Here is a 27,108-nt window from a genome sequence, read left to right as displayed (position 1 = left end):
ATGCATATTCCTTCTTTACCATCAGAACATACTTAGCAAAATATGACAACAGCATTCTGCCTCTAATAATATAGTGAAGAAATACTCTTTTTCCTAGTTGTTGTCAAGCCATGTAGTGCAATCTCTTCTTTCCGATCTCTTTTCCCACCCAGCTCTGACTGGCCTCTATAGGGTCTGCCAGTTTGCATGAAAGAACGTTCACTTTCAGTCCAGTTCTCCAACTGGGTGACAAAGTAACCTGTAAAAATAATTAAAGGTTTTTGTTTTTACTGCTGTATAGCACTTCGAAATAGATTATTTTCAAATATCACACAGCATGTTTAATTGACAGATTTGGTTATACATATTTTATATTATTTTATACATGAGTACACACATTTTATGGTATATACATGTCACTACGGAAGTAAACCACTTTCATTTCTTTCCTGGAAATAGAGGCAGAGGGTGGGGAGATGGGAGAGTAAGAACAGTTTTGCTAAGGGCAAGTTTAAAAAAGGGAGTCAGTTTAGAGTTGTCCTAGAACAGGCAGGTCTATGAAAAAGGAATCCAGTCCAGTATACAGCATGCAATTAAAAAAGTAAAGAATATTGCAAGTAATAGCAGATCTTTTAACAATTGCTCCAGGTGTGTGCATCTAATATTGTTGGTGCTTTACGGAGAATTGAAGAATTTAGACATACCTAATGACATAGTTACCTGTATTTTTGGAAATAAAGAAATATACTTAGGTAACCCCATATGCCATACAATCTATTACATATGTTGGCTGGGCCTTATTCTTGCAAACTGATAGTTTTAACTTTATTCATTATAAACCTACAGCCAGGGAAGTCAGTGACTAAATCATGTATACATGCTTTTGAAATATCAGCTCCTTAAGCGGGGTTGGCGAAGAGCAGTTTGTGTCTTTCATAGTTTGCCTGAAAGAGGCCTGCATATCTGATCCTGCAGGTACATCCCCTAATGTTGAAATTATGACAAAGACCATTTACTTAGAATATTCAGAATATGTACAAAAACTAATTCTTATTTTAAAAAGTTCAGCAGAACTGACACGGAATTTTTCAGTACCAAATATACTACTGAATGGGAAACAGCCACTGTTTTAAATTAACATTAAATACTAACTTTAAAATAAATCTTGCTACGTTCCAAAAGAAGTTGCCATTTCAGTGCAGTCTTCTTGTCTTCTGTTAGAGTGAGGAACTCATGGACCTGTTAACATCAGGACATCACAGAACACTTCTTCAGCGTATAGTTGTAACAACATCTCCACAACAAAATGATGATGGAAAGAGCATCTTATGCACTTTTTTATACATTTCTAAGCTGTATTTTCCCTCTTTTAAGATAGTGTTTGGTGTAATATATGTACCAAGACAGTCAGAATAATCAGAATAAATTGCAGGGTGTTTGAGAATCAAAATTAGGGAATTTCAACCATGTTCTCAGAGAAGTGTAAATTAATTAAAATAAAGCAGTATTCTGAATAGGGTATTCACTCTTACATTTGACACGTTTCTTCTTATTAGCAGCTGCTGACTTCTAACTTTTGACTTGTTAAAAAGCCAAGTGTGTGTGTGTGTATGTATCCATACACAATTTTTTTAACCAGTGTATACACTCACACACATATACGAAGAACATTTTTATATATTTCTAATTTTCATCAGGCTTCACAGCCCCAATCAAATAAGAACAACCTAATTCATTTCTACTTACCGTGCAGCCTAATGTTTCCTCAGCTACACAGTCTGACAGGTAACAAGAATAAAGAGTGCCTGTGTGGTCTGTCAGATCAACGCGTATGTCAAAGCTTGCAAAAGTTGACCTTGAATCTGAAGAGATGTCCCTGCAGAAAGTGCACGTGTTTGACATTTCATTCACCAGAAAACGGCATATTGAACTGAAACATAAGAAGAGAATTAATGCATACATGTAATTCCTCCTTGTTTGAAACCGTTTTCTAGACTGAGATTTCCCAAGAGACTTTTCCTCTTTAAAAAAAATTATCTTCTAAACTCTTAAGTCTGTCTGAGACAAAATGGCCTCTTTCTTCTTTGCTCCTCTAGGACCAGAAAGAGCAAGTCCTTCATTAAGCCAACTCCTCCTCCTTGCTACTTCTGGAAGTCTACACAACAGAAATTCACATGGCATCCTCCAAAAGATTTTTATTTCTTGTCCGGTACTGGACTAAAATATTGTTCCATCTAATTTGGGTCAGGGAAGAAGGATAAGCACTTTTTAATACAAATTTAAAACAGGCAGTTGCTTACCATCTGTTGCGAATAACTTTAGATGCATTATCATCAATATCCAGTGTAGAAATGTAGCCGTAAATAATGCCGTAGACTGGTTCAAGTTTCCCATCACTCTGTAAAGCTTTTTCTTTCAGCCCTTCCACAGTATAAACATCAACTATAGTCTCCACTAGAAGTTTAAAAGACATGTTAAATGTGTCTGAAAAAGAAACGACACAGAAGAGCTATAACAAAAAGGGATCTTAAGGGAGGTGTTCAAGGAACATGTGGACGTGGCACTGCGGGACATGGTTTGGTGGGCATGGGGGGGTTGGGTTGATGGTTGGACTTGATGATCTTACAGGTCTTTTCCAACCTTTGTGAAGGCTGCAAGTGGGCATAGTCACCAACCCTGAAGATACATAACTGATAATATGAGGGATAGCCCCAGTAACAACACTCCAAACTGGAAGTATTCAGCCAGCCTACACCTTAGTTTTGTTTCTATGAACACACACACACAGAGCAAGAACTTGATTTTCAACTGCACTATGAAACTACACTGTATGGTGAAATAAAATCAAAGTGTTTGGATCTGTGCTTACAGTTAATGGATTCTTTTGACTGCTCCTCCATTTTACCATGCAAAGCTCCTGATTGTGCACTCTCTTTTATGAAGCTGAAGAGAACATTTGCTTCTGCTGTTTCTTGAAAATGTATTTTTAAAAGTTATCAATATATGTAGCATGTAAAAATAACAGCGTAATTACATTTTGCAACTTTTTATTTTAGTGGCACCAACACGTCGTCTCTTGGAATTAGCCAAGAGATGCTTTTCTCTTTTTTACTTTAACTGTTAATCCTACATGGAATATATGAAGGCTGCTTAGATGAAATTAAAAAAAAAAAAAAAAAAAAAAAGAAGAGAGAGAAAAGGGTGGAAGCCAAAAGCATTGGTGACTACGTAACAGGCAAGAAGCAGGGAGCTTTCTGAGGCAAGCAGGCAGAAGAAATCAGACCTCCAGTAAGATTCATTCATTCATTCTAGTCTATAATGATTACTAATACCAAAGCAATATTTCAACAGATCTTACCTGGGTTAGTTGTAATGATGGTTTTTGATATCACAGTTGCAGTCATACAGTTCCTAAATTTGTCAAAATTTATTCTCACGTCTGATGCAAATATTACTGTGTACAAAAACCCCAAAACTGTTACTGTAGAATAAGTATCACGTTAAGAACTAAGGTAAAAACATAAAACACAGATAATTATACCTGTTTCTCGTGGGATCCAACTCTGTGCAAGCTGGATAGATTCATTATCCCAACTAAATTAAAAAAAGTTAATGTATCAAAACATTTTTGAAACAGCACTCAAACTGTTTAGTACTAAACTACTAAATAATATAGTTATAATTAAATTGGTCAAAGGGGACACAACTCCTTTGTTACATGAACATGCAAATGGAATGCCATGTATAGCCACAGGCATCTAGTCTGCAGCCAGCCAGGATGCTTTATGTATGGTCTAATACAGTCCCTATTTTATCCCATGCCAAACAGGATAAAATAAAGGGCTATTAGAGTGTTCAAAATGATTCAATGCAGAATACACCTGGAAAAATACTGTACATATTTCAGAGCTTTGACAAAAGTAATTTCTAACTAAAGCAAATCACAGTTAAAATAACCGCTTATCAGCTGAGCCTGTTCTGTGGAAACAAGTTGATTGCTCACACCACCGGGCCAGATGTTCCGCCAGCCTTCCACCACTGGAATCCTTGTAACTGCGGGTGATGAGACTGGAGTGAGGTCAGTGGTATCCCTCAAAAATGATAATTTGATGGTTAGGTCCCCTGATAAAATCTCATTCAGTTCCTCATAAGTTTGGATGGCAAGAATACTGCCAAAGCACGGTTTTGTTCTGGTGGGTTTTTTTCTTAATCCTTGGAAAAAGATTTAAGATATTTACTTTTCATCTTATCATTGCTCAGCCACCTCTTCACTGATGGCCTTTGAAATATCTTCTCTACAATGCTGTTGCTCAAGGATTTCCTGAATCTTTGCCTCTACCTACGGCTCCAGGAAAGCGCAAAAGGCACTGTTTCGGGTTACTACAGTAACACTGCCTAGTCTCTGCTTCTGGGGAGGCCTGACGTACACAGCTCTGCATCACGACGTACACAGCTCTGCATCACTACGTACCAGCACTGAAACAAGAGTACCGGAGCTGCTGCTGCAAATTAACATTGGTGGCAGCTCAAGGGCTAGAAAACTTCACACGATAGATGCTTATTAGTGTTTGTGTGCATACGTTAACTCTGTTAAACATTACACTGAATGATAATACAGTCTCTTAACTCAGACACGGAGTGCAATGCTATCTTGCTACTTCTATCTAGGGAACAAAGGTCATTTCAACCAACGGACAGCAAACCCAGTGCAAACGAATACCCACGTACCCTTGCACGTAGGTAAGCCACGAGTTTATTGAACAAACTATGGGCAAAATGCAAAAGTTCCTGTGTAAACAAATCACTGTTTACATGCATAAATGGTACGGACGTAGTCATGTTCGTAAATGAGATACAGTTTGAAAATACGGCCAAAGTAGTATCAAAATGTTTCTGTGCTACTTTAAACATTTAAAAACTATTTCAACCTATTTCTATTCCACTTGTTAATTCTGCTTGGCTTTAAAAATGAAGCATGCTCCTTTCTCCCCACCCCCCCCCACCCCCCCCCGCTAGTTTGTGGAAGAAATGTACTGCCTTTGCAGCTGTTTTTAAATGCCATTTCCTGAATTAGTTCAAATTTCCACATTAAAAAAATGTAACTATTTGGAACTAAGCTTCATTTTGCCATCCATGAGCTAGCAGTCTGTCAGCAAGTCATAGAACTAGACAATATACATAAGGTCACTCTAATGAATCTGTTTTTTAAAGCCCCTCTGTTCAGCGTACATTGCTGCCTCATCGCAGTTGCCACCCAAATAACGATACATTTAAATTAAAAGACAGTATTATAACAGTATGTATTATAGTTAATTTCTTTACCTACTCTTGCATTAATTTGTGTATTTTAGTGAATTAAAAAACATTTTACCATACTATTGGAAAAGACATCTCTGTTTCATCATACAGCTTTACTTCACACCTCTGACCTTTTCTTTTGTCTGAAGTCATAAAATACTTTGGCTCCCCAACCTTTAAGAAGAAAGAGAAGCAGTCACTTTTCCTCTACTAAGTGTTTAGGAAAATAAAAGTGATAACCTAGAAAATAGAAGAGTTAAAAAAGGGGGGAAAAAAACCCTGTAGACCACTAAAAAATAGAACCCATGTACACCACTAAAAGTTTAACAACAGTAATTTTACTTCAAGATAAAGGGACACATTTTGTTTTATAAAAATCCGCGGTTTACAAATTTCAAGTTATCTACCGCTTGCACATGCATGATTTCAAAAAGACAACTGATGTAGGACATTGCTGTTCCCTTAATTTCCCCCCTTGTGCTGTTGATAAAAATTGCATCAAGTAGCTTGCACAGTTATTGTAACTCAGCTGAAGCGACTGCCAACCTAAATGAACCAGTGATTCCTGTCCACTGTGGGTCCCATAATCCAGATTCACACTTAAGTCAATTAAGTGACCCATGGTACAGCAGGAAAACACTACTCTGCTGTGGTTCCTTAACTTACTGACATTACAGCTGCAAGCACATTAAGGATTCTTCCATCGAGGCTTTGTCCATTTGCAATGATATCACCCAGTGAATAATAGTCCTGAGGGTCCTTGACGGGCAGATGCAACAGAGAAAGTAGTTTGGTGTCCATTTCATAACATGAAGAGGTTTTGACCACCGAATGATTTTCACTGAGCAGTAGTTTGTAGCAACTAGATAGTATGCACAAAACAAATCACATCGATCAACATTTCACTCATCGATATATTAACAGTGTAAAACGTTAATTCAATTCACATGAAAAAATAACCGCTGATTTATTCCTTTATTGTTTTCTTTAAAGATACAGAAAAATTGGAATTCTTTCTTTTGTTCTAAAATTATTTTTAAAGTTATATACTTTTCTCTTACGGAAGACTTATTATTGTGTACTTTATACTTATTTAGAATTGAAAAGACGGCATGAATTGCTAGCAATGTACAATACATATTTGTAAGTCTTTCAGCCCTTATCAATCACTAAAAATAAAATAAATTCTGAAATATCTGTATCCAGGTAATTGAGAGGTTTTGGCATCGTGACATAATAAGACACTACTGTAGTCAGACTGGATTTGGTAAGGTACTTTCAAAAGTAATAGCCCAACAACCTCAGTAATATTTATAATGAACTGTTAGCCAGCAGAAATAAGATATATTCAATATATTCTGGATAAACATATTTTACAAATGCTTATGAAATCTATAGATTTAGAGAGGAGCTCTTTTCCTCAGTGACATTTCTACCCGACATTTGTTCTTTTACTTCTTTCTGCTTGGCCAGAAAGTGAGTGTGTGACTACTACAGCGATACATTTGCTACAAAGCTTAGAGATGATCAGTAAGCAAGAACATAAAACTTCTAACTTGCCAATTTAATGTGCATCTATGCAACATTCTTATGCTTGCCATATGATTAAAAATATTAGAATATGACCAATTAGGGAAGAAACCCTAATTAAAGAACAGGTGTATTTGTTTCTCTAAGATCTGCATCTTAGATATATAAGGTAAGTTACACCCTATCTAAATTACGACTTGCAGTGTTAGTTAGTCTCATATATCAGTTCAAATTGTTCAGATTTTAGAGAATACGCTGAAAGACAACATACATACATTGCATGATAGATACAAAAGGAATGGCAATGCCTTACCAAATCAGTAACAAATAGCACCACAGTGTGTTAAAACACCTTCTAGATAAATGTGTCATGTGAATGGATTTTGATAAAGATACACTGTCTATAAAACAGTTATGTCTGATAAAACACTTTGGCAAAATGAAATCAATTTCAAACAATTTTAGCAGACTTTACTCAAAGAATAAAATTTACTCTGTTTAGTTACAAAGAGCATTATTACTTTATGACAAAACTCCAAAGACCATGTACTGAGAAATATATTCTCTTTTGAGATTACTTGGCCATACATGGTTGAACCCAGGGAAGAAGATACAGCTACATAAGACTACTAACCCCAAATACTTCTACCGATTGTGTGCTGCTGCAATCGGCTGGCAGCTAAAGCAAGTATTAACTCTGATCTTTCTGGAAGGAACTACCAGTCTATGGTTTAAATTTACCTAGGAGTAACAGGGTTGAATTTTTCTTCCCTTTCTGCTTCTTTTGACTGAACTAAAGGATTTTCAATTGTAACTAAAATAAAACATTGATAAGTAATGTTAGAAAACTGAATATAGATACATATAAAGAGAAGTGTCTTTTAAAAACAGTTGCTTTCAAGGTTGGTATGGAAAGGAAGAGATGCATCCAGTAACTTCTGCTAAATCTTTTCATACTGAAAACCGTATCTGTCCAGACAGTTCACATTATAGCCAAAGTCCCCCAGGAGTCCTCAAGATATTTAATGGAAAAAAAACAACACCGATTTCTCGTGTGTTTACTCTTCATGGTGACAAGTTTTATCTAAACACTGATCTAGAAACCGTGGGCAGCAAAGTCTGCCTATTAACGTAACAAGATAAAAGCACAGCCTGTAAATAAACACAAGATTTTTGTTGCGTTTTTATGAACGTAGTTATATCTATAACTAAATGAAGACAAAGAAAACCACCAAAACTACTTTACAGAGTTTCTTTTTCGTAATTTATAAGAACTGAATATAATGTAAGAATTTAGATCAGTTAACTGTAGGTGAGTTCTGGGTGGCTGCATTCAGTGGATTAGTATCTAGGCTTTTTGTTGACATATTTACTGGCTTTGAATTTAAATGCTTGAAATCTTATTCCTTTTCTCTTTATACTTAACATAACTGAACAATTTGTTTCCAATTAGACTGTTTTCTGAGTCCTCAGAGAAAAACATAGCAAAACCACAAACACAACACTGATTTACTGGAAAAAACCCCACATTCAAACAGAAACATGTTAAGAATAAACTCCAACTTACCACAGTCACCGACTCTAAAGCTTTCTGAAAGTGATCTAATATACTCTTCTCTGCCCCAAGAATTTACATTTATAAAATAAGTCGGTGAATCACGAATAGTAAAACTGAAGGTATATCTTTCGGACCCAATGTCTGCAAAAATCAACAGCACTATTACAATGCATTAGCACAGCTTGAGTTCAATCTAGACTATATGTATAACAACTGTTCTTTCGAGGCTTTCCCAGATATTGTCATGATTGTACGTACGACCCACATTCTGGTGAGTCCCACTAGAGGTCAGCAGTCTGTTCCGTGAACACACTGGTGTCCACGAGTGGGGGTGGCTACAGCTCAGGCCGTGGTTGTACCCGTACCATCCCATCCACGTACACACATCGCTTAGCTTTAGGCAGCACCAGATAAATGTACAGATCTAACTCAGGAGAAATAAAAGAACCATACAACGCTACGTTCAAGGCACGGACAAACAATAAACAGGGCTAACGCATGAGTGTACACACTAGCACAAATTTTGTAGCAGGTAGGCTGTCTTTAGATGGTTGTGCCCACGTACGAGACCACGGCGATGACACACAAGGCTGCAGATCACTGGCAATATCACTGTCCATAGTACCAAGGGGTTTAACTGAAGAAAGCAAAGTGTTTCCAGCTCTATGGGAAGTTGATGGTCAAGAGGGTTATCAGTCTCTGAAACACTGCACTCCCTTGTCTCGTACAGCTAATTAACAAAGCGTTCCATGGATCATACAGCATTATGCAATATGTCATTTTTAAATTATCAATGAAAACTGTATAGTGACCCGCATGGAATGAGCATAATCTGACTGTAGCTCCATGGAGGCATAAATATGAACACCACATTTTCAGACTATGTAGAATTGTTTCTGGTGACAATGACAACTTCCTTCTAAAAATCCACCCCTAGAGCAGCTCAGCGTGATGACCACGCCAACAGAACAGCTCAGTGCTGCACACAGAGCTGGAATGGCTCTCTAGGACTGGAGATGCTTCCTGACAGTGTCTGTATCAACCCTAAGCTGTAGATATGTTATTTCAATTTCCAACTAATGCTGTATTAACAACGTATTATTCCCCTTTTTTCTTTAGGAGTATACGATAAGATGAAGCTGGTGCTACTCAGACCAGAAATTACTTGTTTCACTCCTCAAGACATCTCCTTAACATTTCTGTTTTAAGACAGAATGAATATGAAGGGACCAGATCAATTCCTGCAGTTTTTATATAATAGTGGGTTCATATCGGTACCATCTTCTTCAGACCCTGAAACACTTCCGTGACGGAGTTTTTCCAAACAAATTCCAATTGGTTTAGCCAAACTAATGCTGCTCTTTCATCTTGGTTCTCAAACACACACAAGTTTTGTTGCACATTTTCATTCCATACGTTTTACACTAAGAAGTCTGTTTATCATTTAAATACTGATTTCAGTCATATATGCCAAATTATACCATATAAGAAAATGAAGTAAAAACAGTTAAAAGGGACTGTACTTTTTCTGTCTGGAAAGCCTCTGACATCTGTTTTCCCAATAACCACACCGATTACATTCTAAAAAATAAAAAGATTATAGAATACAAGTATTAAACACAGATGTAGATGATGAATTAGATTTCATGGACTTGTACTCTGCTGATGATAATAAACATATTTCTGACTGGTAATCATTTTAATCTATTTATTCCACAGTACCATACGAACTAAAGACTAAAACATAAACATACAATTTTACTTTAAGAAAAAGAGTGACTAATAAAAATATTGAAAGAAATACATCTGTTTCTATTTGTAAAGACAACGGGAGGACAAAAGTTCACCCAAAGCATTCACAATTTTGGCTGTTCTACAGCAATCTCTCCTCAGGTAGGCAGCAATATTGTTGTTTCACGCTCTCTGCACAGGTCTCAGATCTCCTTAAATGCACCATGAAAAGTCTGGACAGGATTTATTTTACAGTTAAGCGTCCAAGGTTTCCCTGCTTTCAGCACCAATACACACACGTGTACATCCGCAGGGAGGGCCATTTATCCTATCCGCATCTAAGCAACATAAATTTCTACAGGTGCCTCTTTCTTGCTGTCTCTCTCTCAACCGACTACAAAGGGAGCTTAGGCAGTGAACTTTTTTGATGATTCAAACCAAAATCAGTCTTACTCTGCTTTGCTAAACCTGTATTTATTATGCAAAAGCACCCCAGTCTCAACTGTCAAACAAAACTACTAGGAGCAAACATACATGTGAAGAAAGAGATATATATAAAAAATATATGTATATTAATAATATATAGCTGTGTGGTGGGTTTTTTTTTTTAAAAAAAAAACAGCCCTCCTCAGTGTGAGAGAAGGGTATTGCAGTGCTAGTTTGGGATTTAAGAGGTGAGCAATGAAAGTTGGTATGGTGACAAAGACTGGAAGGAGAGACTGACTGCAAAGGTCCTTCAAAACGTGGAGCATGCCACTGCTCTTCTGCTTCCCACGTGCACTTACTTGCAGCGCCGCCTGATTTTCTCCTTCCAGCAGGCAGCTAGCGAGGGGCGGTGTAACAGTTTAATAACCCACACAGGCTGAACGTTGCACCTATTCACAAAGCAATGCAACCTGCCTGACTTCACTGTAACAATACTGACATGTGCTGGAAAATTAGGTCTCGTGTTCCCAGTTTACTTCGAATCACTAGATGGAGCAAGGTAACTGTCTTATCCTACGGTGATGGAAATGAACTCGTTAAGAGGATGTATGCGTACAACAGCGTAACAGCCTAGTTCTTCCAACCTTTCTAACTGAATACTTTCTATCTGCCCACAACACGCAGTGATTTAGATTAGGATTTTATTTTTCTATTTTTGGTTTTGTTTCTTAAAAAAAAAACACAAACCAAAAACATTTCAATTAAATCAGAGTGCAACATACCCTGTATCTCACCACCAGTCAAAGGAACTGACATTGAGGATGACTCTTCACATGAATTAAGCTGATGTAAATCTGCAGCTTCCAAAAGAGATCTCCCCTGTCCCTGCTGCAAATACAGTCACCTCTCTCGTGTTAGCTTAAGCCTGCACAGCAAGATGGCAGAAGGAAGTGATCTGGCTGGAAACTATTTTGGGGAGAAAGAGGGTAGCAAAAACTCCCGGAGATCATTTCCTTGATCAGCTTATTGCGCAATGATGCGAGCGGCAGTTTCAGCAAAAGAGGAGGAGCGGAACAGGCCTGCAGCGAGGAAGCGGGCCATACTGCCTTTTTTGGCAGAGCACTGCTTAAGGCTGCTCAACCAAATCCTGACACTACAGCATTAACACATTGCAAGATTCTTAGACTTTGATCTATTTCACTTTTAAGAAATAAACTGCAAAGTAAAAATTAGGACTTTGAATGATGTGTGCTCAACTGCTTTAAAGTCCTAAACACATACCGATCGTTCTATCATGAGATACTAGTGAATTACTTTTTTATAAAAATACTTTCTTGACCATATGTTGCTAATTGCAATACTCAAGATTAGTTTTATTTGTAAAATAAAAGCTTTTAACTGAGTTAGTGGATCACTGTATTTGGGAGTAACAGAATAACAGATTAAATTAGCTTTGCTGGAGACCAGGAGTTTATAAAAAGTTGGAAAGAATATACAATACCACTGAGAGGACATATAAACCTCCCTCTCCTAGTTCACCCCCTTTCTGTGATTTCTCTTTCGTTTATTTAAAATAAATGAGGAAAAAAGGGCTAAATTGTGCCTCTCCCAAATAAAAAGCTGTGGGAACAGGAAAACTCCTTGTTTTCACTCTCTTCACAAGCATCAGGACTTCCATGGGGCATACGGCTCTATGGCCGTGCATCTACTTTAAGCTGCACGGGGAGATACGGCTTAAACACCACGCCACAGCTGGCACGGCATCCCTGTGGAAATGCTGCCTCTCTGTTTTGTTCCCCAGGCTCCAAATCCCAGCAGCACCCAACACTCAGAAGACACGTTATTGCTGGTGGGCTACACAGTGAAGGATGGGAAATACTGCAACAGGCAATAACGTAGCGTCCCTCCCATATTAAAACATCACCGTGGAGAGCAAAGAATGAAAAACTGTGCTCCCCAGACTTCCTATTTTTTATTCAACTATCTAAAACCCAAAAGAGAAGAATACTGAGTTTTAGAGCACACTCCCCTGCTCAGCTCTTACTCCAGTGATGCTGGTCCTCGCTCATATCAAGACAACAGAAATATTCATACTCAAACATCTGTATGAATCTACCAACTACAAAGCTTGGCTGTTAAGTTTATTTTTTGGTTCATCCTACTCTCCTGTACTCCCACAAGCAAAATTCTTAGCTCCTTATGAACTGACAACCGCAAAACCTGCTTTTTGTTCTAAAGAAACAGAAACAAACCTATCTGACATGTAATTGTGAGATTTTTATCCAGTTAAAATACCATACCATTCAACGAGGGTTTCTTTGAATAATTCAGGACTATGTTATTTAGCTCAGAGGGATTGAGCACACAGGTAAAGACTGCAAGATTGGGCCTTACGTTCATAGCTTGTAGTGAAAGACTATTGTAGGTAACAGATGTATTGTGACTACATAATGCTGACTCTGTACATGTCTTTACTAATTCAGCATCCATTTAGAACATTACAAAGAAGCCTCTGATACTTTCAGACCTTGAATTGTCCAGTTAATATCTATAGCTGTGGTATCCACATACTATGGACAACAGCAGCATCAATTTTCATTTTGCTGGTTTATACACAAAGAAGGTAAGGTACTTTATATCTAACAATTATACTAATGCTATTAGTATCTAAATACATGTCAATTACATAATTTTGCAGTAATATAATACAGTCATATACAATTTCATTTGAGAACAAAAGTACTATGTCTAGGAGACTTACAGGACGAGCAAGATTTGGATGCAGATCTGAAAGTGCAACAAAGTCCCGTGTTGAACTAGAATAAGCCATTCTTTATCTGTAACTTGAGAAAACTAATTTAGATTTTTAAAAAATCTAAACAAATCACTTAAAACTATTCATAGTGAGAATAACAAGTTATTTTTTAACACAAGTGTTTTGACCTAAATAGCATCTGTCTTCAATAAAAAGCATTTCAAGCCATCTGAAGTAGACAATTCTTTATTGTTTGTATTTGGCGATGTAAGTTGTCAATTTTACTGTAACTACTCTACCTATGTTTCTCAAATAAAGGTCTGTAGTGTTTATTTATTTACTTATTCAGCATGAAGCTACTCCATGAGCACCAGCCTCTGAAAAATACTTACCCTCCCTCTCCTGTCTGGGAAGTCCAACTGAATTTAATGAGGCAGTTCATATATAAAAGGCCATTTACATGGGAGGAAAGAAAAGTGTTGGGTTGCAAACCACCTTAACTGAGGTTTTGGACTTAATATCAAACTACTTTAAAATGTGAGTTCATTCCTTCCTTAAAAGTTGAAAAGTTTTGAATTTATTAAAATAAAAATTTTTAAAAAGCAGTTATTTTCAGGCTGCCAAGATAGCATTACTGCCCGTTCCTGTGAGCTACTGCGCACTCAAGTCCTCTCTGTTGATGCCGAAGTCGGGCCACGGACGCTTTGTTAGCCCCTCTGAATGCCTCTTACTATTCCATGGGTACCCTCAGAGACATTACTGATATTTAGCAAATAGTTGTCAGATTCTATTTTTTTGTAAAAGGAACCATCAAGTTGTCCAAATCTTAATAACCTTTAATATGAGAGCACTGCTGACATTTTTCAGAGGACGCCTGTTCAAACTTTATAACAAAAGACCTGAATGGCTTTCACAGCCTTTATACCTGGCACCTTGCATGAGAATTGTTAACCATTTCATTGAGCATTAGTATAATGATCTGTTGAACACGCTAGAAAAGAAATAGTCTACGCTTTAAAAAAAAGTAAGCAATTATCTGAGAACAAAGTGATTTCTCTAAAAGAGCATTTCAAACTCAACTCTCACAGAAAGATACCCCAAACTTACCTTACAAAAACTACTGAACAATGGGGCCCTCAAACCTATTCCCATCCCATTATATGGAAGAATTCACGTTCAGTTATGTAGGAAAGTCACCTCAACTACCGCTCCAAGGCATGTGAATACTCTTGCCTCAAAAGAAGTTAAATATTGTTAAATGACATACCTCACACCAGAGCTGGATCAGGTTAAAGAAAACTGCACTGAAACACGTGTATCAAAGGAGGATTACAAAGGCAATTTAGGATTTAAAATGCTACAGGCCCTGACAGGGGAGGCTGCAGCATGAGGCACCCCTCGCTTACCCCCTCAGAGGCAGGGGCTGAGCTCCCGAGGACAGCTGAGGGAACTTTCTCTCACCACCACCCAGGATCAGACCTTTGTCTGAGAGAAAGGACAAGATGGAAATCATGATTAATAAAAGTATGAAGCCTTCGGCACCACCACCCCATCCCAAACTGGTGACTGCCACCAGGCGAGCTTGCATCCCCAAAGCCAGGCTGGGCTCTACGCTGCAAAGAGATTTTTCTTGCGTGGGCCCATCATCATCCTCATTCCTTTCCCTGCCTGAGCGACGCACGGCAGCCATCCCACACAGGCAGGGACAGCGTCAGTTTGGAGACTGGGCAGGCGGGAGCCCTTACCACAGCTCCACCTGCCACCGAGGGGTCTCAGGGGAGACACAGACCAGCCGGGTGGGAAGGGAGCGCCCTGAAAGGAAGGCGTGAGGTGCTCAGGACGGGGAGACAAAATGGCGGCCAGTGCCGTTGGCGGGAAAAAGGCTTTGCGCCCTCTCGCTGCGCGCGACCTTCCTTCAAGGGCCGGCGCAGGGGTGAGGGGGAGCGTGAGGGGGAGAGGTGTGAGGGCAGCCGTGGCTCCACACAGCGGGCACCAGCCATGGCCCTGGGGTTCAGAGGACGGCTGCCAAAAAAAAACCCCACCAGAAATTCGGAGTCCTGGGGCTTTCAGGTACCTGAAGAAGGGCGCTCAGCCCAGAGGGATCAGCTCAGAGCACGGCACCGTCAGCTTCAGCTAGCGGGCTCTGCATCAGGTCCAGAGCTGAGAGTTCAGAGCTTGGCTTTCAGTTTTTGTGAGTCCTCTGATCTGTGGGGCTTTGCCTGCGTCCCCCGCCATCGCTGCCCCCTCGCTCCCTCTGGGCCGGCAGCTTCACCCCGACACACACGAGGTTTCCCGGGTAGGACGGTAATTTGAACCACCTGATTGCATCTTTTCCTTGCTGTTCTAACAAAATTTCTGTATTTCCTTGCAGCACGACTCCACAGCAGGCCCTGGAAGACTTTTTCCTAAACAAATGCACTCAGCAGGATCACTAGCGACCCCCAAGTCCCCGAACTTAACGAAGCACCAGCCCCGGAGTCTAAAGTCAGGCTTATTCTGCTACTCTTATAAATGCACAACACACCAGCAAGACAAAGCGAATTTCAGAGAGCTTTGGAGGAACCATTCCCTAGTCCTTTTTTTTTTTGTGGTAGCTCTTAGGAAAAAATATTGCAGCCTGTATTTTATAAATGAATTAAAATTTATGCTTTAAGATAGTATTTGTATTGATTTGCACAGAGCACTCCTGGGTTTTCAGGCCCTGCAGAAGACTAGAGTGAGCCATTTTGTCCATTTATATTGCATATAAAAGTATTTTTTATAAAATCGATAGTCTTCACTTCTGTATCATAAAAAAATTTTACTCCTGATGAGTAATTTTATGACCTCAAGGTCATGGCTATTGAAGTTTTTAGTGTAGCCTGACAAATTCTCTGTGTTGAGTCTGTATTACAGGATCTTTCATTTCTTCAATTAAACAGCTGAAAATGGATACCACCTGTGCTCTCATATTTATTGTGTCACTAAAGTCCATGATAATTACACCGTGCTGATGACAAACGGCATGCCAGAGAAGTGACAGCTTGGGTGGTTGTTTTTTTTAAGGTCACCTTCTATACAGCATGATCCATGGCTCTAACTTTGTTCCATAGGTTTGAAGTCTCCAGTAAACAGAATGAGATAATTTTGTTGTTAGTTTGGTTGTTTTAATTATCTCAAGCTAATGAACAAGTGGAAGATAATGAACGTGGTGATGGGATCCTAATCGAATAGGAAGAACTTGTACACTAGTTGGAAAAAGCTGGCAAAAGTACAGGTCTCATTCTTACCACCATGACTGCAAGATAAGCCAAGAAAAAACACCCTGAAATGAGATCTGTGGGGTCTCCACCGCTGCAGAGGGTGATAAAAGCAGCATCACAGCCCGTGGGCTTGCAGGTGTTGAGCTCGTCTAGTATCTAAGCAAGGTTTTGGTGGGACATGAGCAGTTGCTTAAATGGAACCTTGCTGAACCGAGCTGGGATCCTGCGCTGCTGCCCAGCACGGTCACCACTTCCCTTAGGTTGTGTCCAGGCTGAGCTGCTTTTCTCCCACAGGCACAAAGGGCAGGTGAAACCCAACGCTGCCGGCGTCCCCGGCCCAGGGCCGCAGGCTTTGTTTCATTTCAAAGCCACCAGAACAAGGATGCTGTTGTGCACCGCACCTCGGCGTCCCCATAGCCTCAGCAGACGTCTAATGATCGGGTGGGTTTGCTTTGTGGTTTAGTCCCACTCCCATTTTCAATCTGCCTACATTTTGAAAAAACGCTGCTTTTTACTTTCCCATGATAGCTCCTGCTAGGAAGATGTTATCAGGGCCATCATGAAGGGGTGCAGCGATCTGGCCACAAGCACAAAGGCAGCAGACATGAGACCAGAGTTATTTCACTGGAAGACGTGATTAGATGCTGAATTTCTAACTGGCAGATACTGAGATGAGGATTCATTTGATTGGCATACCTGCCTCACGGTGATGCTGTGACTTCTGCCATTCGTACAGCGCATGGCACAACGGGTTGGTCAGCAATTTGGACTCCTGTAAGTTACTGTAAACAAATAACATCTTTATTGGTATTTATAATAAACAAATGTCTAACCTGAATGTCTCCCACTAATTTGCAATGTCAGCTGATTCTCCAAGGTAAGAATTTTTAATACAAACACTGAAGAGAGCCTGCAAAAACAAAAGTTACTCAACTGGTACTCAGCTTTACTCAAGCTTTCCTGTTCAATTGACCTCAAAGTGGTCTCTAAAAGAAACCAGCATCGTTATCTCCTGTTGACAACTGGAAAAGCAGGAGCAAGAGAAAGACCAGAAGCAGTTTCCTGAGGGCCATGCACCAGACGAGGACCTGCTCCCCTCTCCAGTACTAGCACCAGCCCCTGCAAGAGCATGGCAATATGAAATCAGTATTTTTCTGATTTAGTGCTTGATCCCTGAAAGGTCCGAGTGATTTTAATTCTCCAGCACTTCAGCAGCACTTAGCACTCTGCTGGATTCAATCTGTGATTAGCAGATACTTCCCATACATGGCTGCAAATTGCAGGGTCCCTGCTAATTAGGCCTTCATGAATGGATTTATTTAAATTACACTCATTGGCATGGTCAAGGAGCACAAATGCCATTTTGTAATTCACTTAGCAATTTGTTACATGACGATCAGTACCATTTGCATGCAGGGGAAGCTAGTCCCTGTCCAGCAAAGCAGGGACATTTCAGAAATCATCTTCACAAGGATCTTCAAAGCTAGAGCAACATAACAATATTTACTCTCCGAGTTTTACGCTGCCCACAGCTTTTACTGAGTGGGCTCATTGAATATTTACACATTCTTAGGACCAAAAGAATCTGTAAAATGAAGAGGGCAGACCTGTAATTTTATGTAATCGGCCTGACTGAATGCATTAAAAGTAGCAAATTATTAAAGGTATTCACTGTTCAGCGGCTTTGACTGATACCTGAACTGGCTGCGAATCGGGAGCGCTGATGGAGTAATGACGGACATCTTTAGCAGAAGTAATGCAGGTGCTGATGCAGCCAACAGGTGCTCAGTGCGTTGAGGGATATTTAATCTAAATTTCTCCCCATCACGGCAGTGAGTCATTGTTCATCTCTCACTTTGCCCCACATCCCCCCTCCTGGTCCCCGGCACTGGAGTCATCCCAGTGCTATTTCAGTGGGATTTCTTTGCTCTGAGCAGCCCCATGACCTCCTGCAGCACAGGAAAAAGCAGTAATCCAGAGTTTTATTTTAAAATTAAAAAGAACATGAACCATGGCTGGTTTCTGCCTAATCTGTGCTAATTCTGGCTTCCTTGGTCCAGGGAAGATGCCAAGACGCAAGGCTGGTGCATCTGCGCAGCAGCAGCATGAGCGGTGCTCGTGTGCCTGCAGGCAGCTCAGACACCGAATGTGTGCGTGAGCAAACGGGACCGGGCGTCAAGGGCGCGGGTGGGGACACCAAAAAGCCCTGTTGCTGGCAAAGAAAAAAGCCTTTCTTCAGGTGTAAAGCTACGTGGGACATGTAAGCGCTGCTCTTTCCAGCTGTTCAGGAAGGACAGTGTTTTGAAACAACAGCTGCTCTCAAGACAACAAAGTCTCCCTGTTCTCTCTGATGAATTCCCATGAAACTGCTTAAAACCAGACCCAGCCTTCCCCACGGGCAGGGAGTGAATGGCATCTGCAGGGCCCAAATGCAGCAAGCACGCCATTTCTGCAGTGGTCCGTGCTAGGGGAAGGCAGTGTCCTTGCTCTCCAAGGCAGGGCCTGAATGCCTGTTCATCAGCAAGCTCAATTCATAACTATTTCAACACTAATTAATCCCTTCTGCAACATTCGCGCAAGGGTGGAGCAGAAACGTCATGCAACGCAGGCAAGCCAGCACAACACAGAGAGGAAAGCAATCCATCGGCGCCAGCCCGTACACTGGAATCAGCTCACGTCAGGTGGCCATCGCAGAATTTTAGCAAAAAATAAACACCAAAAATTAAATCTAAGACCTTCTGGATAGTGACTAAGTAGTTGGCATATTTTCAGTGAATAGCTTGCAAACAAACATGTCCCAGAATTAATCCTTCTGTGGCTTTTTTATAGCCAAAAAGTCAGAGTAAGATGTCCATATAGGAGTTCACGTCTTGAAAACACTGACACAAGTCTTTTTTTCTCCACTTCTTTGCACAGTAATACTCTACCTTGTTTTTTTGAAGAGCAGGCTTTGATTGCCCAGGATTTTAAAGCTCTCAGCCTGCTGTTTAACTTGCCTGAAACTACAGAGGTGGAAAGTGCTTCTTTTTGGAGCCTACAAGCGGCGTGAGAGCATTCAGGCTATAGAGAATAACTTCTCCTGCACATAATTCCAAAATAATTGAAGTGAGGTCAGTGAAATTGCTTGGATTTTCATCACTTTCCCCAAGACCAGAATTTCCTCCTCCCTCTATGAGCAAACAAACGATGAATATTTTCCAACAAAACATCAGGAATTAAAAAAATACAACAATTAAAAATAGTTTTAGTGACAGCTCCCTGACACTGGGAAAGAATGCTTTGGGAGGAAGAAAGAAGATATTTAGCATCGGTTGGCTGCCATTCAAACATTTTCAGCCATTCAAATCAACAAAACCAAAACCAAATAAATTATATCTCAATTTCAGTTTGAGACACACGATACTAAACAGTACCAATTAGGACACACGGGATGAGCGTCTTCCAGTGACAAAAGTGGGGGAAAACCCTTCCAATCTTCAGTTGCTCCAGTTTCCAACCAAGCCTAAAACTCGATCCCTGCACAAGCAGCTCATAAAGAAGAAAACTTGGGACATAATTCTCAAAGACAGATGGGTATGGCTGTAAGAGAAAACTGGGATCTTAGAGTAAATAAAATTTTTTCTCCCACCACAGAATTCAGTGAACAGAGCACCAGTGAAATCCAAACGACCCGTCCAAGCTAAACTTTCCAGCAAAAATATACCTTTGATCTCCCGGCTGAGCGCTTGGCCCCGGCACGGCGGTGGCAAGCCTCCCATTGCCTCCGAGAGCCAGGACCGCATCCAGCCCCTTCCTAGGTAATCATGTGTCAACATTTCCACGGTACGCCTGGCTGCCTGTCAGCCAGCTCGTTAGAAAATTCCTGCAGACTGACACTGACATTTTAAGTTTTTATCCATTAGAAAAACAAAACCTCCCCCCAAAGCCTGTTCAGAGTGCAAAGGTACGAGACCTGATCAAAACAGGACTTTATCAAGAAATTTTCCCTTAAGAAAATGAACGCTAGAGGTCAATCTAACAACTTGTCCCGGAAATATATATCCCTGGAATAAAATATTACAGACTTCTTCTGTGTGCTGTACACCTCTCTAACTACATCCAGATTCACCGGCTTGGCAAGGCGCTTCGTATCCAACAAGAGTTTCTTCTACTCTTTTGAATTTGTTCTTGTCTTGCTATGCATTAGTATTTCCTTTTCTGGAGCTCGCCCGTATGATCGCTATCCCGATTCACGTGGCTCGCTGATGTACTTAACTACCCATTTATGAAACGAAAGGGGAAATTGGCACTCGCGTGTGTAAATACTGGAGGCCAAATGCATCCCTGATGTAACTCTGCTGCAGTCGGTTGAGTTAGATTAAAGATGAGTGCAGAAACAGAGGAGCAGCCATCGCTGTGCAGATGAAAGCCCGTCTAACTCGGGATCTTGTGTCTCATGGATAAATCCATGGTTTCAAAGAGGCAGCAGGGAGCCTGTGGAGAACCAGGCTGGGATGCAAGCAATGGGTTTGTGACTTCCAGCTTTCAAGTCTGATTCCCTTCCAAAGCATCTTTCATCTAATAGCAACAGGGATGACTTCATTACCTGCGCCTCATGCTTTCTTCGTCTCATCTTCTGAACTCAGATTCTGGAGGACCTTGTGGCTACAGAGTCCCATGGACTATTTACACATAAGACACAAAATTGTTTTTGGTTTTTTTTATCGTTCTTAAACACCCAGCCTTCCAATTTCAGTGAATTCCTTCCTCCTTCTTCCCTGCTCTTAACGACAGAAATAAGAGGTAGCCCTGCCAGCCTGCTTCAGCCTCCCCATTGCAACCTTCTTTAGCAAATCCCCAGCTCCCCTTTTGTAAGGCTTCTGTCTCAGCTAAACTTGATGGAGATGTGCTTGGCCAACACGGAACCTGCCTCCACCAGGAAAACCAAGGGAGACTCAAGGCACATGAAAGTGCAGATCCGGCAAAGAGTACGTTTACGCACAAAATTTCTCCCAGGGAGTCACCAGGACCACTTGTGTGCTTCGCACTGAGCACATATGTGAGTGCTTTGCTGAACCCAGGCCAAAATGCAGTTCTTCTTTATGAATACAGGCCAGATCCTGTAGCACTGAGTAACGCCGATGAGTAACATTTATTCACACAAGTGGTCTCTGTGGAGAAGGGCTGCCAAGTCCTGGCCCTGTATGATTTTTTTTCTTTAGCAAGCAGCCAGAGCAGAGCTCCATATGGCAACACCGACTCCTCACTCAGCAGCTTGCCTGCTGCCAGCTCCTCAGTGGAAACGGCCCAGTGAGGCAGAAATCTCTCAGCTCAACCTTCGCGTTACAATTACCTTTAAAAAACTGCCAGATAAATTCCTTAAAATTTTTCCAGGGAGTTTGTTCCTGCTGTGGCTGCCTGCATGACCATGGTGGTCCAGGCTGCGGCTGGCAGTGCTCTGCTGGGGCAATGCCCGAGAGCTTCCCAGATGAAGGCGTCTCCCAGGGCATGTCCAGAGGGTGTCCGTCCTTAGTGCCCAGCTCCTTGGAGGCCTGGCACATCCCGAGGCTGCCACAGAGGTGATGGGCTAGCAGGAAAAGCCTCTTATTCTCCTCTTCAGGCAACCTGGCCCTAATGTGGAGCTTAAGCTTGTGCAGGAACACATGTCTGATGGCTCGTCCCTGTTAATGCATGCACAGGAGAGATTTAGGAGGGGTATGAGAGTGGCTGGGGCCATAGTACAGAGACTGACACGTTGAGCCACCATGCAGTTGTTGTGTGTTAACACCCTTGCTCCAAGAAGGTCAAAATTGGGCAGAGCTGAACAGGAGACCTCCCTCCTCATCAGTCTCCCTTGCAGCTTGCCCCCAGAAGCTGGGTGCTCTTAATGCCTCATCTTGGTAGTTTTTCTTCGGTTAAAATGCACAAGGGAAGACGCAATCCCCTTCAGCCACAGGTGCTGCCCTTCCCCAGTGCTGCCATTCATCCCCATCCGCCTGGGGTGCACCCAGAGGCTCTTCCTGAGGGCTGACAGTGGTGACCACATCAAGAAACCCCTTGCCACAGCAGAGACAGTGTAGGGCCGTTGTCAGCCCCAATGCCAACGGCACCAGCCATGAGGATCCTCCAGGCACCGTGGGGACCTTGTCTGAGCCCCCCAGGGACTCCACAGCAGAGAGCAGCAACTGCCCATCCAGGGTCCCACACACATCTCATGCTGTCCCTATCCTTCACCATCCCTTCCTTCAAGTGTGCATCATCCTTCCTCCATGCATGCAGTTCCTAGAAGAGATCCGTAACAGGGGCTAACATTTCACAAAGATCTCCAAAGCTGCTGAGCAGAGTGCTTAGGAGATGTAGCTGCCAGCAGTCGATGGGGGAGGATGACCATCTCGCACCCCTCACCACCAGCAGCTGCTCCCCACCGCCTCCAGCACAATCCTTGGTGCCATCACCCTCCTCGGAGGGTCTGGGCATATGGCAAAGCCAGGGGTGACACCAGAGCAGAAAAAACCACAGCAGTACCTAACGGTTTAAACCAGCCAGGGTCAGGCCTGCTGAGCACCCAGGCAGGATCAGGCGCAAACCAAGGCTAGCAGCGAGCCCAGGTTACGCCCATGGAGCCTTTCAGCATCCCCGCAGCCTCAGCCCTGCCGTGGCATGTGCGGTTACTGCCAAATCAATATGTGCATCTTCCTGATAAATAATTGTGTCAGTGGGATGTTAATGGTGCACAGTGCTCATGGTGTCAAGGCCTTTTTTTGTCAACGAAGCAAAGTCATTTGTTTTCCTCCCCCTTCCCCCTCAAGCCTTCCCAAATGCACAAAATGGGCTCCAGACCCACCTCCTACAAGGAAATGAGAACCAGCCCCAGAGGATCACCCAGCAAGAAGCCTCTGTTCGGAGATCTGACGCCTCTTCAAAGACGGAGGAGCAAATGTGCTCCTACCTCCGCTGATTTATGAAGAACGTCTGCGTCACCGATGCAGGGGAAATGCTTAAACGCTACCAGAGGGAAGGGGAATCAAGCGCTCGCTGCCTGCACTTAGGGGGTTGCACTAAACAACTCCTCTATTTATTATAGTTTGTTTTCATATAATTAGATCTATATTGCATTTTGAAGGAAAACAAACAACCTAGCGACTGCAGCACATGCTGCTGGTTTATATGCTCACTAGCAAAATAAACGCTGGTGTGCCACCGCCGGGGCTGGCCGATGGCAGGCAGGACGTGCCAAAGGCGGCTCTTGAATTGCATGTGGCAGCAGCCAGCCCGGAACTGTGTCCCCATATGTGAGGGGACATGGGGAAAGCAGGTGGCTTGCCTGTGCTGGTGGGAAACAGCCAATATCACCTCAGCCGGAGGCAGGAGCAAAGCCAGAGCACCGGCTGGCCCCAGATCAGGCTGGTCAACCAAGCTAGCACCTGGGGAAAGGCAGGAGAAAGGCTCGATTAAGTGAGGGGCACAGCCCAGGAGCATTGTCTGAAGCTAAGCTGTTCTCTCCTTCCTTCCCCCTGTGCTGAGAAATTCTGTGTGTAAGTTGTTCTAAGTTATATCTGTTTGGTTTTAATTTCTGCTGATGCCCCGGGTGTTATTTATGCTCTTGAAATATAGCAGTAGGCACGAGTATAGTGTTGCATTCATGAAATACAGCCCTCTGCCTATAGTATTTATTGATCAGAGCAGTAAATAATTCCAACAAGCACAACTCATCTGAACAAGCAGAGGACACGGCCAGAGGCTGCCCATCTGCCAGGGCCTAACGCACATCCCTGCCAGGGCTGGCAGGATTGCACCAGCAGCACAGGGCTGACGGAGCCGCTCCTGAAATGCTCTTTTTCATCCAAAACGAAGCCAAGAGAGCCAGTACAGCTCCCAGGTGGGTCCTGCTGGCAGCTGTACCCTGGGCTGGCACAGGGCTCCCAGCCAGCATGGCCAGGGCTGTGGGGACATCCACAGGGACACAGGATGCAGCCCTGTGCCCACTATGGGATGCTCCCAGTTAATGCCAGAAGGGCAGTGACAGACAAAAAGCAACTGCTCAACTGCATCCGAGCTGGAGCAGAGGCACCCAAGGGACACACAGCCATACTGGGAGCTGGATCGCCACCGCACCCTCAGCACCACGTGCTCCAGGACAGCCAGGACGCCACTGCTAGAAATAAAAGCTCTCTGCAAGGATCATTTTTTGGGGGTTTGATTTGTCCACGCTTGGGGAGAAGAGGAAGGCAGTACATAACAACCCTGTGTATCAGCAGTTGCTTGATTAGCATAGTTAATGTCTGTGGAATTTATTCAGTGTCTGAATTCTTGCACTTTTTCCAGGGAAAAGGCAACAGGGGACTCTGCATAATGCTGTCCATGCAGAACTGTCTCTCTCAGCTGTCCCAAGTATTTCCCTGGAAGCCCTCCCTGTCCTGCAGCAAGAAGAGAGACCTGGGAACGCCAAGCACTAGGCTGGATAGATTTAGTGTTGCTACACTGGGACTCATTTATCTTGGCTCAAAGGTGAACTGACACCATCCTCAAGGACAGGAGCTTAACAAGCAAAGTAGGAAGATCTGAACCAGATCTTGACCTGGTCTCAATCATGCAGCTGCACTGAACCAAATGAGGTTGATTTACACCAGCAAGAAGCCAGTCTCAGGCTCGAATTCATGTCCAGCTCCTACCGCCACCAGCATTGCTGGAGCTGCCTGTCCATGCTCGGCAGAGCTCATCCCACTAATGCCAGCTCCCCCAGCGGCTCAGGGACTGCCAGCAGCCCAATGCCACCAAGACGTTGTACCACTGACCTCAGCATCCTGCCTCATCGGCAGCCTTAGGACTCTCAGAAGGGGATGTGCTGCAGCAGACACTCCTCTGGGTTTCACATGGCTGCCCATCACCGCAGCATGCTGTGCATCTTGAACACAGCCTAGTTTTAGGAGAGACCCTCAGCACCAGGTGGTACCTATGGGACTGTCCCTATGGGCACTCACAGGCAACTCCTCTTGGCTTTGCTGCAAAAATGTCACTTCCTGAAGGAGATAATCTTGCATCAAACTCACATCTCAGCCATGAAGCCAGTCTTGGAGAAGATCCCCGATCAGGGACCGGAACAGGTTACAGACGAGCAGTGGAGTTGCGCAAACCTCCAGATCAGGAGTGGATTTTATGCACGGGTCCTCTTGTGCTGCCCGGCTGGGTGACACTGCATGCACAGCAGCTGCAGCACCTTTGGTGGCACCTGCAGCATCCCCACATCCTCGGCTAACACAGCGGCCCTGCACCTTGCAGCATCCCCCCACTCCAATGCACGACAGCAGCAACGGAGCTGTTGCAGTAACATCTCCAGTGATGCTGTGAGGTCTGGCCTTGCTGGTCCCAGTTCATCTCAGGGCAGTGTTTCTGAGCAGGGTGGTACACAGCACAAAAGGGTGCTTTCATCAGCTCTGCTAATTTTTACCCTGGGGCAAGCGTGATATCCTGATGGCCTCTCACCAGGGGACAGTTCCTTCCAATTTAGCTGGTCACTGCCCCAAAGAGGGTGAGCACAGTCTAAGACACCCTGGAGACCAAAGCGAGATCCCCCACTCCAGGCAGCATAAGCTGTCGGATAGCTCTTCCTCTGGCCAAGCCCCCTGCTTTGCACCACTGCCTGCACACACCAGGGCCTTTTGCCTTCCCATGCTCCCCCCAAACATCCTCTCTTGCTCCACAGGCACAGAGGGAGACGGCAGCAGACACCCGCTGGCCCCATCTCCCAAGCTGCCCTCGAGCTGAGCACCTGCTCCTTTCCACCACCAAGGAATATTTTACAGCCCCAAGGAGCTGCAACATTTTCCACCTCCTGCAAAATACCCCAACTCACTTCCAGGGCTGAAGGCACAAAGCCCCGCTGCCAGAGATGCCCCCATGCACCCAACATCAGCAGGGTGCAGGGACCAGCACCCGTCGCGCTCCCCAGCACCCCAAACCCCACGGATACTGAGCGGAGCCACTTCACCTTGGCCCACTGCCTGGGTAGGAGCTGGTTGCCAAGCTCAGACTTGGATCTAGCGATAGACTTTTGTGCTTTGGCTCATGGATCCTGAAAACAAGAGCTTTAATCATTGCTTGCTTTTATGCACTGAGAGCCAAAATTGTCTTGTTAAATACAGTAAGTGATCAGTGCTCACAGTAAAGAACATTTCAATGACTGCTTGTGTGGGTAATTATTTCAGGCTTGCCTCTCTTCCCCTCTTGAGAAAAATTACGGAATGTGGAAATTATTGCGAAGCCTCTCCGGACTTGGACCGTTTTCTGCCAGTTACAGGCGCTTGCCCTGGGCAGCGCTTCAGCCTGTGCCTACAATTTGCTGCCTGGTTGTGCACCGTCCCACTCACTGACAGGCACCAGTCCCTGGGCAGACTGCACCAGGATCGCATCCTCTGCAAGCAGGTACACGACTGGCCTTTAGCTCAGACAGGTCTAAATAACCCCAATACCTGTCCTAAAGGCAATAGGAGTCTCTGCTGTGCCAGCCTTGGGGTAAGCCCATCCTTCCCCTGCCCAAGCACGGTGCATCGGCACACATCAGCCAAGCCCAGAAAACGTTGTTTTTATGGGGTTTTTTTTCCCCCCCCCTC

The 27,108-nt window shown here is 43.1% G+C and overlaps 1 protein-coding gene across 1 annotated transcript; it reads right to left on the bottom strand.

Annotated features, from left to right (window-relative positions):
• Positions 1–103: 103 nt before the first annotated feature.
• On the bottom strand, positions 104–20,301 carry MEIOB (meiosis specific with OB-fold). Its single transcript, XM_059826544.1, is given in 14 exon segments — positions 104–238; positions 1,132–1,218; positions 1,726–1,909; positions 2,280–2,433; positions 2,849–2,950; positions 3,338–3,433; positions 3,521–3,573; positions 5,351–5,451; positions 5,944–6,139; positions 7,549–7,621; positions 8,375–8,524; positions 17,216–17,268; positions 17,270–17,291; positions 20,223–20,301. Coding segments are annotated over 14 exon segments (1,485 nt in total).
• Positions 20,302–27,108: the final 6,807 nt, after the last annotated feature.

This window comes from Gavia stellata, chromosome 18 (genome assembly GCF_030936135.1).
Source record: "Gavia stellata isolate bGavSte3 chromosome 18, bGavSte3.hap2, whole genome shotgun sequence".
NCBI lineage: Eukaryota > Metazoa > Chordata > Aves > Gaviiformes > Gaviidae > Gavia > Gavia stellata.
This window is presented reverse-complemented; position numbering and strand designations above follow the sequence as displayed.